The following is a 13799-nucleotide window of genomic DNA, read 5'->3' on the forward strand; positions in this document are numbered from 1 at the left end:
TACTTTCATAAACTAAAAAAAATTAAAGTCAACCCAGCACAATATAACATAGGTGACCAAACCAAGATTCAGTTAGTCTCCAGTGAAACCATCCAGAAACAAACGAATGGAGATAAAAATAAAGTTCTGCATTTATAAGCAAAAAAAAAAGAAAAAAATCTAATTCAAAATACTTAACCTCCAGCTCAGAATTAACCAGCAGGGTGAAGAGTGAGCTGGAGACAGACAAATCCAGCCCATTCGGGATGAGGCTCCATCCATAACCACAGTCTTCCCTGGTGACACCTACTCCCCCTCCCCCATTTCCGTATCTGCAAGACCTTGCACACAATGCCTCAGAAGGGGCCCAGCTCGGTAAGTTTTTTAAAAAAGAAAAAGCTTTGGGGTAGGCAGCAAAGCCAGACGGGAAAAGAAGAGTTTAAGGCCAGTCTTTGGAGATCAGACATCCCCCTCAAAGGGAGGGCAGGCCTGGCTCTGTGAGACGGCTTCAGAGGGATCAAGAATAGCCTGGTCTCAGCGGGCTCGGAGGCGTTCAGAGCAAAGCAACACCCCACCGGGCCTTCTTGGTGCTATGTTTGGAAGCAGCTCCTCTCGCCCCGGGGTCAACGATCATTTAATGGCTTTCCTTTTTATCCTCCAGGTCTGTCGTCAAGCCAATGTCCCTGCTCCCAGGGGCAGAATGTTCAGAGCTGTTCCGAGACAGCGGGAGTCAAGATCCCAACGGCGCGGCTGGCAGAAAGCAAAGTCAACCGTCCGGCACGAAGACACAGCGTACGAAGCCCGAAGTGCGCCCGGCCTGGGCCGCCGGGGCCCCTGCTCGGCTCTGCCCGGGGGGCCGCACAGCAGCGGCGTCCTCGCCCGCACCAGACCCGGACGGGCTTTGCCTTTCGTTAGGCTTCTGACAACAGCGCTCTAAGGTCCGGCCTCCCGGCCGCAGACTGGGTCACAGCCCCGAGGCACCGAGTCCCGCGACCACAGACACCTCTGGCCGAGTCAACCCCGATCGCAGGCTCCACCCCGCCCGCACTTCCGCCGGAAGCCGGCACCGCCGGAAGCGTCTCTGTGACGTCACGACCCCGACGGAAGTCCGCGGGCGCGCCCTGGCGGCGCCGGTGCGGTGCCCCGCGCGGTGGGTCGTTCTGGGAGGTAAGGCGGCCTCCGCTGGGCGCTCAGGGACCCGCGCTGGCGCAGGGCCGTCCGTCTCTCCGTCTGACCGCCCCCTTGTGTGGGGGGCTGCAGCCCACGTCCATCCTGCCCGGAGCCCGGGCACCCCCAGTATTCCCTTCCAGCCTCTGCACCCCGCCCCTACCTCAGGTTCCGCCCCCGGGGAGAGCTCCTTGCGGGGCCCACCTGCCGCGACCCTAGGCTGGAGAGGAGCTTCGGGGAGACCCTTCTGTGGGTCCTCAGGGATGGGTGTCCAAGGCTCCCAGCTTGTTTCTCCCCAATTCGCTTTTTCTCCAAAAGTCTTAGAACCCCCTTCACCCTGCGGGGCCCAGCACCCCCTGGCTTCCAGTTCTCAGTGTGTTCTTCCCGGGACTCCCTCTGTCCTTGCAGCCAGACCCCGCCTCCTGGAGGAGCCATGTCCCGCGCAGCCCGGGGCGTCCCCGGTGGCGCTGCGGGCGCGGCCCTGCGCAGGAGGGGCCGGCGGAGCGCCCCGTGAATGCCGGCCCGAGGGACGCCGGAGCTGCCTGCGGAATTACCCCGCACGAGGAACGTGTAGGCTGGGGGCCCTCGGTCAGCTCGCGAGAATTATCGCTGTTTTCTAGTTTGGTTCTCTTGATTGGAAGCCTGGCCCGGGATCGTATTTACTAAGGCCAAAGGTGACCACGGCCAGTTTTTCTTTTTTTTTAAAAAGATTTTATTTATTTTTAGCGCTAGGCAGAGAGAGGGAGAGAAACATCAGTGGGTGGTTGACTCTTGCACGCCTCCAACGGGGACCCTGGCCCGCAACCCAGGCACGTGCCCTGACTGGGAATCGAACCGGCGACACTTTGGTTTGCGGGCTGGCGCTCAGTCCACTGAGCTACACCCCTTGGGGCTCAGTTTCTTAATACGGATACATCCCTTCATCCACAGGATGCCTCATCCTGGGTCCTCGACTGCCTCTAGGGGTTCCTTGTTCTGATTGCACTGGCAACAAATTCCTTTGACTACATTTTGTGTGAATATTTATATATATTCAAGGAAGTAAAAAAGTGATTTGGGGGCAGGGGAGAAGGTGGATGCCTTTTGCATATTTTCCGCCGCTTTATTTAGGAATTGGTAGCTAGCAGGTGCCCCAAAGCAGACCACAATGGTTTAATTGGGGAACATTTGAAGAAGAGAGAGCTCAGGACCTTCCAGGAGGCAGTGTGCTTAAGGGCTGATGGGTTTTGTTTTGGGAACCATTTAGGGAGGTGCTGTCTGAGAATACAAGCCATGGAATGAACCCCTCAGGATAATCACATGCTCTCTGTTCCTTTGTAGCCCTAGGATGGACTTTCTGGTCCTCTTCTTGTTCTACTTGGCTTTATTGCTGATTGTCGGTGTTGTGATTTGCATCTGCTCGAAATCCAGTTACCTGAGAGGGCTGGTCAGGGGAGGCACGCAGGTAACTGATGCTTGGAGACCACTGGGTTTTAAATGTCCCCAGTTTCAAAGGCTCACTCGTGTTCCTGACAGAACAAAAAAGAGAGGCCTTTTTTATTCATTTATTCTTTCACTGATGGCAGTTGTAGGATATTCCAAAGTCTTTCTGTGATTTCTTTTTCCCTTATTGTTGAAAGTAGTCTTGTACTGATGCTTTGAGAGAAGGTAGCATTCCTAACTAAGGTTGGCTATTTTTCTGTGATTTGATGCCTGTGACTGGGCATGGATTTGAGCAGTGTCCGCCTGGAGGGGTCTGATGGGTGAAACGAGGGGCAGTAGGAGCAAAAGCTGAGCACTGGGCTGCCTACACTCCTTCAGGGATCAAAGCGAGCAAAACTGGGGGGAGCAGTCCTTGGGAAGGGCTTCACTTGGGAGGGACCTGGGCTAATGGCCAGTGACCTGGAGGTGGACTTGGGAACGTAGGCTGGAACCCAGAGCAGGGAAGGGAGCAGGACTCACGTTAGCATTACCTGGTCCATCCGCTCTGCTCCCCTTCCTTGACTTGAAGACCCCAGCGTGACACCTTTTTTGAGGTCAGCGTGGAAAGTGGAGGAGTTGGCTTCAAAGTAAGGCCAGCCAAGGGAAGCCAGCCTCTCTATTATCTTCAGTCTCTTCTCTGTCGTGTGCAGAAACACAGTGTCACCAGTATTGCCCGCTGAACACAAAGCATCTAATTGGGCGGGGGTGGGTGGGGAGAATGAAAGATGAAATTGAACGCTTCTCTCTCCTTTTAGGTATTTTCCTGTATAATTCCAGAATGCCTTCAGAGAGCCACGCTAAGATTGCTTCATTACCTCTTCCATACACGGTATTTGTATTTGAGTTTAAATAGTATCTTCCTTTCTGTCTTCATTGTTCATTGCTGCTGTTCTGTAGCAGGGAGACGCTCCCTGTGGTTTCCAGCACGGTACAGAGAGGGGCGCTGCGGAGCACGATGGTCCTGGGCTCAGAACCTCTGCTCAGAGATAGTCCGCCTTTTCTCTCTGGGGTTCCCATGTCGGCTTCTGAGAAGTATTTAAAGAATGGGAAACCATTGATTTACATTTCCATGAAAAGAAGTGTATTCTAATACTGAGCTCTCAATTCCCAAGACAGATAATAATAATAGCATTTATTGAGCACTTACTATGTGCTAGGCACTACATCAGATGGTTCACATAGGTTTTTATGTAATTTTTACTGTTATCTCCAGCCCAAAGGACACACTCGGCTCTTGGTTAACTTCCCTTAGTGCGGTATGGTTTCTTTGTGGAGGAGTCCCCGGGAACAAGCCACGTGCCTACTTCTTTTCAGAAACTACACCTTCATTGTCCTGCACCTCACCTTGCAAGGAGCGGTTTATGCTGAATACACCTGGGAAATATTTGGCTACTGTCAAGAGCTGGATTTCTCCTTGTGTTATCTTCTTCTGCCCTATCTCCTGCTGACTGCAAACCTGGTGTTTTTCGCCCTGAGTTGTGTGACCGACCCTGGTAAGTTGAGACTCTTGGGATAGACAGCTGAGCTGTCAGTCTAACGGTGGGCAAACAAGCGGTGATCCCTGGGAGGACTTTGCAAAAGATTTGGTGTTTAGCGGTTGCATAATCTTTCAGTTTTGAGTGTTTTCTAATTTTATTTTTCTTCCTTTGACCCACGGGTTATTTAGATCCTTTGAAAATTTTTCATATAAATTTTTTAGTTTAATTTTCTATTTTTATTTCTTTATTTTTTATCCTCACCTGAAGACATGCTTATTGATTTTTAGAGAGAGGGGAACGGAGGGAGAGAACATTGATCGATTGCCTCCTGTATGCGCCCTGACCAGGGACTGAACCCGCAACCTAGGCATGTACCCTGATCAGGAATCGAACCTGTGACCTTTCAGTTTATAGGATGATGCTCTAATCAACTGAGCCACACTGGCCAGGGCTAGTGTAATTTTTTTTTATACTTCCACTTAATTGTTATGTAGAGAGCTTATGGTCTGAAGGATACTATTTCTTTTGAAAATTTTATTGATATTTTCATTATGCCTGGGTATGTGGTATGTGGTTTTTGTAAATAGCCCGTGTTCTTGGATACAGATGAGTTCATTACATCAAGTGTGTTAATTATGTTCAAATTTTCTTTTATGTTCATGCTAATTTTGAGGTGTTACCTCATTCTAATCGTAGATTTGACAGGTTTCTTTTTGTAAGTTTTTGCTTCGCATATATTGAAGTGATTTGCTTCACGTATTTTGAAACTAGTGTGTATGTGTGTATGTATATTAGCTATACACACATATAATCACACATACATAATTCTTACAATCACACATATGTAATTCTTATTAGATGCATTAAGTTTTTTTTTTAAGACTTTATTTATTTTTAGAGAGAGGGAGAGAAACATCAATGTGTGGTTGCCTCTTGAGTGCCCCCAACTGGGGACCTGGCCCAGAACCCAGGCACGTGCCCTGACTGGGAATCGAACCAATGATCCTCTGGTTCACAGGCCGGTGCTCAGTCCACTGAGCCACACCAGCCAGGGCAGATGCATTAAGTTTAAAATTAGTATTATCTCTTTCTTGAGTCTTTTTTTAAGATATAATGAGCCTCTGTCACTGGTAATTGCTTTCAAGGCTCTTCTGTCTGATATTAATATCATTAACACTGTATTTCTTTTTATTTTTTTTTATTTTTTTTTTATTTTTTTTATTTTGGTTTTTCAATTATAGTTGTCCCCTTTTCCCCTTCTTTTTATTGATATTTGCTTGTTTTTTCCCCCTATTCTTGTAATTTTAACCTTTTCCTGTCCTTGAAGCATTAAATGTCCATCAGTTGATGAATAGGTAAATAGAATGTGGTATGCCTAGTCGATGGGCTATTCAGCAATAAGAAGTAATGAAGTACTAATACCTGCCACAACACAGGTGAGCCTTGAAAATGTTATGTTAGTGAAGAGCCAGATACAAAAGACCACACATTGTATGGTTCTGCTTATATAAAGTATCCAGAAAGGGCAGATCTGTGGAGACAGATGTATTGATTAGTGGTTGCCAGAGATTAGGGAACAGAGAAATGGGGACTGACTGCTAAAGGATTTCTTTTTGTGGTGATGAAGATGTGCACAACTCTGTGAATATACTAAAAACCACTGGGTTGTCTAGTTTAAATGGGTGAATTGGTCCTGGCTGGTGTGGCTCAGTGGACTGAGCACCGACCTGTGAACCAAAGGGTCACCAGATTGATTCCCAGTCAGGGCACATGCCTGGGTTGTGGGCCAGGTCCCCAGTTGGGAGTGTGGGAGAGGCAACCACATACTGATATTTTTCTCTCTCTCTTCCTCCCTTTCCCTCTCTCTAGAAATAAATCAATAAAGGCTTTTAAAAAAATAAATGGGTAAATTGGTTTTTTGAATTGTATCTCAGTAAAGCTGTGAAAAATTATAAAATGAATTAAAATATTAAATATAGCAGTTTTTAATTGTGCTGTGTCAGGACAGAGTTTGTGAATATCCTATATCACTTGAAACTGACATTCGTACTTACTTTTTTCAGGTACCATAACAAAAGCAAATGAATTAGTACTTCTTCAAGTCTATGAATTTGATGAAGTCATGTTCCCAAAGAACATGAGATGCTCTACTTGTGATTTAAGGAAGCCAGCCCGATCCAAGCACTGCAGTAAGTGTGGCCCTGCCGCCCCCTCCACCTTCTCACAACAGACATGTGGGCGTCTGTAAGGGAATATGACAGATGTCAGGAAGCCGGTCTGTGTGACTCCCAGACGTGGGGCAGTCCCTGCTGGTCGAGGCCCGATGGTGGCTTCTTTCAGATGACCGGAGGTAAGGTCTGTGTTCTCGCCACAATGCTGGGCAGGACAGCCCTTCCTTGGCCACATGGCTGGACATGCTGCCCAAGAGATGTTTCTGCAGGATCCTGGGTTTGCAGGTTTCAGTCCTGGCAGAGCCTGTTCCGGGGAGTTACCAACATGCTAGACTAGTGTTGTCCACAAACTGTGATGTGAACCACACACGTGATTCTAAATTTCCTCGTAGCCACAGTACAGAAGTAAAAAGAAATAGGGGTAATTAACTTTAATCATGTAATTTATTCAACCTAGCATATCTAAAATACTATTTTAATATATAATTAATATTTTAAAAACGCATACATGAGATAGTTTATATTCTCATTTCTGTACTCAATCTTTGAATCTGATGTTTATTCAGAGAGCTGTTACTAGCACCTCTCATCTGGGCACTAAATTTTCATTGGAAATACTGGATCTGTATTTAGTTACTGTAAAATTTACAGTTGGAAGAGCAGATTCACTACCCAAGCTATTCCAAACATTCTTAAACGTTCTTCAGTCACTGATCAGTCCCAAAATGTCGTTTTCTATAATATCCACATCTACGCTGACATAATGGCTTATCTGTCAGAAGAATTGATTGCGTTTAAAGCAGAAGAATTCATTTGAAACTAAGTTAAGTAAATCCACTACCTTTTTCCATCTCAGTATTATTCACATTGAAGTCAAAAGGAGTATTGCACGAATTCAAACAGTAAATTTATCAATGTCAACAAAGTATCCTTCCGAGCGTCTCCCGTGGCCACGTACCATGTGCTCGTTCCGCGCGCGTGGCTGGGCCCGTGGCTGCGGTGTTGGGCACTGGATCCTAAAAGCCTGGTGACAGCGGCTGCGCATACTGCCAGCAGTCAGTTTGTAGGAATGTCACTAGGTGTGCGAGGACCAGCTCGGGGCTGAGGCTTTCTGTTTCTGTGCAGGTGTGTGTAACCGGTGTGTGCACCGTTTTGACCATCACTGTGTTTGGGTGAACAACTGCATTGGGGCCTGGAATGCCAGGTACTTCCTCGTCTACCTCCTGACGTTGACAGCGTCAGCTGCCACCATGGCCGTCGTGAGCACTGTGTTTCTGGTCCGCTTGGTGGTGCTGTCAGACTTGCACCTGGAGACTTATGTTGATGACCTTGGACACTCCCAGGTTATTGACACTGTCATGCTTATTCAGGTAATTATGTTGTGGGCTGTCAGTTTCTAACTTCTGGTCTCAAAATCGGGGAAAGGACATTCGTTTTCCCAGTAAAAGCATGAAGCCATTCCTTTTTAAAAAATTGATATGTAGGTCCTGGCTGCGTAGCTCAGTTGGTTAGAGCATCGTCCCCACACGCCAAGGTGGCAGTTTTGCTCCCTGTAGGGCACATACAGAATCAACCAGTGATACCTAAGTAAGTGGAACAGCAAATTGGTGTATGTTTCTTTCTTTTCCTCCCTCCCTCCCTTCCTCTCTTTTAACTCAATAAAATAATTGATATATAGTCTTTTTAAATTAGTAACTAGTTCACATACCATAAAATTCACCCTTTTAAAGTATATAATTCATGGCATTAGTATGTGCAGAGTTGTGTAACCATCACCACTAATTTCAGAATATTTTATCACCGGAAAAAGAAACCCACCCCGATAAGCAATCACTCCCCATTTCAGTCTCCCCAGCCGTGGCAGCCAATAATTGGCTTTCTGTCTATGGGTTTACCGTTTCTGGACATTTTATGCAAGTGGAATCATACAACCTGTGGCCTTTTGGACTAGCATCTTTCTCTGAGCATAAGGTTCTCAGGTTCATCCGTGTCACAGCAGGAAGCAGTACTTCATTTCTCGTTATGGCTGAAAAATACCCCGTCGTGTGAATATGCCACATCGTATTCCATTCATCAGTTCTGGGTGTCTTCCCTTTTTGGTTATTTTTGAATAATGCTGCTGTGAACCTTTGTGTACGGGTTTTCCTGTGGACATAGGTTTTTATTTCTCTTGGGTCATACCCAGGAGCGGAATTGCCGGGTCATGTAGCAGCTCCCTTTGTGATCATTTGCGGGCCTGCCAGACTGGCTTCCAGAGCAGTTGCCCCATCTCACATTCCCACCAGCAGTGGGTACAGGTTCCAGTTTCCCGACGGCCTCGCCAACACTCGTTATATTTTATTACAGTCACCCCAGCTCTTTGCCCCCCTCGAACCAGATTTCACTTTATAGTTATGCGTGGCATTTGAATATGTCTTTTTAGTCTAAAACAGTGTCCCCCCCCCTTTTCAATGAAAGGGACTTTTATACTCTGGTTGCCTGTTGTTATAGGATGTCCCATGTTCTAGATTTGCCTGTTTGCTGATTGTGCCATCTAGTCTCTCTCTTTCCTGATATCAGTATAAACTGGAAGTTAGTGCTAGAGCCTTGATTAGATTCAGGTTAAATTTTTCTTGGCAAAAATACTTCTTAAAGAGAGCTGTGTATTTCCTGTTGTAGCCCATCAGGTGGAACCTAGGACCAGGGGAGCCTGGGCTGATATGGAAGGTGGCAGTCGCCAGCGGTCTGTTGGTGATGTGTAATGGGCAGGCTGTGTGTGTGGTTTCAGTTTTGTATTTAGGATCCTCTTTAGGATAGATTCCAAAAAATATAAATACTGGGTCAAAGATTATCAACACTTATGAGTCTTTTGATATTAATATCTATTATCAAATTGCTTTTAAAACCTACTGCTGGGGTGAGAGTTACCTCTAGTTTGATAGGGAAACATGGTGAGCCCTTTTTAAAAATTATATTTCTTTCATTACTTTTGATTACTTTCCTTGTCAGTTATTTGTATGTCTTCTTTTGTGAGTGTTCTTATAACTATTTGCCCTGTTTGATATTAGAATAACTCTTGATTTGAGGTCTTGACATAATAATGATAGTTCCTGGTAGATAGACATGCTGCGTCTCCCTCCACAACTAAGGAGGAATACAACTACCTCAAAACTAGAAACAACCAGAAGTTCCAGAAAATGAAACTGCATGAAAGTCCAGCAAACAAAGATAAAAAGAAGAAGTACTCATCCAGACAGGTAGGAGGGGCGGAGCTGGGGCACAGAGGATGTGGTGTGGTGGCGGCGGCAGCAGCGGTAGCAGCGGCGGCAGCGGTAGCAGCGGCAGGCCGGCAGAAAGCACAGTCACATGTTTTAAAAAGTCAGAAGGGACACCTGGGGAGTGTTTCCACCTCCTCACTGGACCTCGCAGCCCACGGTCCCAGCACTGGATAAAATCAAGCCTCATTGCTTCTGACGGTGCAGACCGGTGGGGGTTGGGGTGGAGGCAGACACTGTCAGCCTCTCGGCAGAGTCCGCTTATTTAAAGAGGCCCCATGGTCCTAGAATGGCCAGGGCGGCAGCTAGAGGGGCACCAGTCCCATATGGAAGTGGGAGAGGTGCCTGGAAAAGGAGTGAGTGCTGAGCAAACGGCATCGTTCCCTCTCAGACCCCTCCCCCACATACAGTGCCACAATATAGTGAAACGGATCACCTGTACTGATGAATCCCTAAGGCTCCGCCCCTTAAACGTAACAGGTGCAACAGCTCTACCTAAGACACAGAGGCAAACACACACAGGAGCTTGTCAGAATGAGGAGACAGAGAAGTATGGCCCAAAAGAGAAAAAGAATCAAGGTTCCAGTGGAAGAACTAAACGATGAGGAGACAGCCAACCTCACAGTCGCAGAATTCATAACACTGGTGATAAAGATGCTCACAGGCTTAACAGATATCCTTAAGTAAGGCAAACGGATAAAGGAAGAAGTGAAGGCTATGCTAAGTGAAATGAAGGAAAAATCCACACAAAACCAATGGTGAAGGGAAGGAAACGGGGGTTCAAATCAATGATTTGGAACATAAGGAAGAAAAAAACAGTCAACCAGTGCAGAACAAGGAAGCAAGAATTGAAAAAAATGAGGAAAACTTCCCAAATTTTGCGAAGAAGATGGACATACAGTTCCAGGAAGCACAGAGGGTCCTGGGTGAGCTGTATCCAGAGGGGACCACACCAGGACGCATCATGATTGAGATGCCAAAGGTGAAAGATAAAGACAGAGTCCTGGGGGCAGCAAGAGAGGCGTAGAGTTGCCTACAGGGGGGTGCCTATAGGACTATCAGCTGATTTCTCAGAGGACACTTTGCAGGCAGAAAGGGACTGGCAAGCAGTATTCAAGGTGATGAAAAGCAACCTACAACCAAGATCACTCTATCCAGCAAAGCTATCATTTACAGTGGAAGGGCAGATGAAGTGCTTCCCAGACAAGGCAAAGCTGAAGGAGTTCATCCTCACCAAGCCATTATTATATGAAATGTCAAAGGGACTTAAGAAAAAGAAGACCAAAACTATGAACACTAAAAGGACAACAAACTCACAACTATCAACAACTGAATCTAGAAAATAGAAACAAAATCCAGTTAAGCAAGCCTTGACCAGGTAGCTATGTTGGTTAGAGCAGTTTCTCGATATGCCAAGGTTGCGGGTTCTATCTTTGTTCAGGGCAGATACATACAAGAATCAACCAATGAATGCATAAATAAGTGGAACAACAAATCAATGTTTCTTTCTCTCTCCCTCTTCCTCTCTCTCTCTAAAAATTAATAAATAACATTTAAAAAAACCCAACTAAGCAAACCAGAATAGGAACAGAATCATAGGTATGGGGATCATTTGGAGGGAAACAGCTGGGAGGGGGGATGGGGAGAAATGGGGAAATGGCGCAGGGATGAAGAAGCATAATTGCTTGGTACAAAATAGATAGGGGGAAGTTAAGAATAATATAGGAAAGGGTGAAGCCAAAGAACTTATATGCACGACCCATGGACATGAACTAAGGCAGGTGGGATTGCTGGAGGGAAGAGGGTACTGGGCAGAGGGGAGCAAAGGGGGGAAAAATTGGAACTATTGTAACAACATAATCAATAAAATACACTTTAAAAAATAATGATAGTTCCTTTTTATTGTATTTGTTTTCTATTTGTATTTTTTTGTATAAAATTTAAATTTTCATCATCAAATGTTTTCTTTGTAACTTTTCTCAGAAAATCTTTCTATCAAGAGTTTTTTGTTCTGGTTTTGTGTTTGGTTTTTAGATTTTATTTGTTTTTTAGAGGGGAAGGAAGGGAAAAAGAAAAGGAGAGAAACATCGATGTGAGAGAGAAACGTCAATTGGTTGCCTCTTGTCGAGGCCCCAGCCAGGACCTAACCCTCAACCAGGCATGTGCCCTGACCAGGAATCGAACCGGCGACCTTTCACTTTGCGGGGTGATGCCCAACCCACTGAGCCACATGGATCAGGGCCCTATCAAGAGTTTTGCTAATCATTTGCTTCTCTTTTTTCCTAACTTCCAAAAATATTGAACTCGTAATTCTTTATTTTGTTCATTATAAACAATAACATAACAGTGAAAGGTTGGGGGAGGTTGGGAATAAGTCAAGGTGGTCAAAGGGCACAAACTTCCAATCCACAGACGATTAAGCCCCGGGATGTAATTTACAGCATGGTGACTACATACTGTACTGTACATTTGAAAGTTGCTAAGAAACTAGCTCTTAAAAGATCTCACCACTTAGAAAAATTGTAACTGAGGTGCTGGACATGTAACTAACCCTTACTGTGGTAATCATTTCGAGATTATATATGTGTAAATGTAGTCATTATATTTTGCCTAACTGTCGTGAACCTTAAACTCTCACATTGTTATGTCAGCTTACATCTCAAAGCTGGGAGGAAGGGAAGAAAATGTAAAGTATTTTGATAGTAAAATGGAATGAAAACTTACAGCCCTCCCTCCCAACACCACGATCCAGAGGCCACCGCTTCTGTAGTTCAAGGTGTGCCCTTCAGGCTTCCTTCCTACTTTTGTTTACACCACCATACATGTCCGGAGGGCTATTTTTGTGTTTGCACACGGGGGTCCCGCAGCAATCCTTGTGCCTTCTCTCTCTCACTGGGCAACACATGACCAGCGGCTTTTCCAGGGAAGCACGTGGAAGTGGGCCTCATTTGAGCAGTTCCTTATTATTCCCTCGTTTGACTGTCCCAGGGCTTGACTCTTCCTCGTGGATGGACATTTAACTTGTGTATTTTGGGAGGAGGGACTGTTAAAATCAGTGGCAGTGTACAGTGAGTACCCTTGTACCTGAATCTCTGTGGTCATTTCGTTTTGAAAGAGAGATTGATCTCTTCTGTCTGTCTGGATTTTATCTCGCTGCACAAACTAAGATCTGTATTTGTTTGTTTATTTTATAAGTAGCCAACTGCACAGCACCGTCTCTGGAGCATCCTTTCCTTTTCCTCTTGCGTACACTGGGATGTCTTCCTGGGCTGTTGGTCGGTGCCACGTATGGTTATGATCTGTGTTCAGTGGGTCAGAAATGCACGCAGGTGGGTGAGCAGGGGAGGCAGCTCTGAGGACAAGACCACTCAGCTGCCTAATGCGCTGCTTCTTCTTTGTCCCCAGTACCTGTTCCTGACCTTCCCAAGGATTGTCTTCTTGCTGGGCTTTGTCGTGGTGCTGAGCTTCCTCTTGGGAGGTTTCCTGTGCTTTGCTCTGTACCTGGCCGCCACCAACCAGACTACGAACGAGTGGTACCGGGGTGACCGGGCCTGGTACCAGCATTGCTCCCATGTGGCAGGGGCCCCACCAGCAGAGCCCCAGGTCTACCGGAACATTCACAACCACGGGCTTTGGAGCAACCTTGGAGAGATCTTTCTACCTGCTACTGCACACTATGAGAAGAAGAAATGAGAATGGGAAGAGTGTTACTGTCTTTTAAATACAGTGTATGTTTGTTTATTCATATGGATACTTCCTAAGCTGTTTTTTTTTCCCCTTGTTTCCTGAGCTGTCTTTGTAAATCGGCTTTCAGTCGTTAAGTTAAGGAAAGGAAGTGAAAAGTGCCGAATAGAACCCCTTGCTCACCCTCTGGGCACTCGGCCTGCTGGAGCGGAGAGTCTGGTGTCCTAGCGACGTCCCACACAGCTTCCACTTGACCTTGGTCACCCCCTGTAGACTCAGCTCCTGGACAGTGTCCCCTGGTGCGCAGGAGGGTCTCAGCGACTTGGAGTTGTGCCTGGCTGTGCCTTCTCGGCGCCCTTCCCATCTCTCCCAGGGAAAGGACTCGCGGTATTTTTTGTTTTGTTTTTTTGTTTTTTCCATCTCCAGGATCCTCACTCGGGTCTGCGTGGGCCTTTTACAATAGGGTGCATTTCTGTGCTGGCAACCTCTTGCCTGCCCTCCAGCGGCCTCTTGTGGCCATGTTCCAGTCTCTTCTGCCCTATATTTAAAGTTTCAAACAGCCTAGTTAATTCGTTGCAGAGAGATGAATGCTGGAAAAGGGATTT

At 46.3% G+C, this 13799-nt stretch overlaps 1 protein-coding gene across 3 annotated transcripts; it reads left to right on the forward strand.

The window, feature by feature from the left end:
- The first annotated feature begins 1712 nt into the window (after nucleotides 1-1712).
- Nucleotides 1713-13255, forward strand: ZDHHC4 (zDHHC palmitoyltransferase 4). 3 transcript variants are annotated; one of them, XM_090288637.1, is made up of 8 exons: nucleotides 1713-1820; nucleotides 2467-2590; nucleotides 3363-3436; nucleotides 3922-4100; nucleotides 6149-6274; nucleotides 7382-7626; nucleotides 12499-12578; nucleotides 12916-13003. In XM_090288637.1, the coding sequence occupies exons 2-8, from the start codon at nucleotides 2474-2476 to the stop codon at nucleotides 12926-12928; spliced, it is 834 nt and encodes a 277-aa protein (XP_090144763.1). In that variant the 5' UTR covers nucleotides 1713-1820; nucleotides 2467-2473; the 3' UTR covers nucleotides 12929-13003. The 3 variants fall into 3 exon arrangements, with proteins under 3 accessions (XP_090144763.1, XP_090144762.1, XP_090144760.1); XM_090288636.1 differs by lacking the exon at nucleotides 12916-13003 and adding an exon at nucleotides 12706-12909; XM_090288634.1 differs by lacking the exon at nucleotides 12499-12578 and having other exon boundaries at nucleotides 12916-13255.
- Nucleotides 13256-13799: the final 544 nt, after the last annotated feature.

Source organism: Furipterus horrens, unplaced genomic scaffold (genome assembly GCF_987537825.1).
Source record: "Furipterus horrens unplaced genomic scaffold, mFurHor1.1.pri manual_scaffold_10, whole genome shotgun sequence".
In the NCBI taxonomy this organism is placed as follows: domain Eukaryota; kingdom Metazoa; phylum Chordata; class Mammalia; order Chiroptera; family Furipteridae; genus Furipterus; species Furipterus horrens.

Excerpts from the sequence above, each read along its gene's own strand:
- ZDHHC4 (XM_090288634.1), top strand. The coding sequence starts at position 2,474 with ATGGACTTTCTGGTCCTCTTCTTGTTCTACTTGGCTTTATTGCTGATT. Across the intron at positions 4,101-6,148 it reads GAGTTGTGTGACCGACCCTG|GTACCATAACAAAAGCAAAT; the intron begins GTAAGTTGAGAC and ends TACTTTTTTCAG. Across the intron at positions 7,627-12,915 it reads ACACTGTCATGCTTATTCAG|TACCTGTTCCTGACCTTCCC; the intron begins GTAATTATGTTG and ends CTTTGTCCCCAG.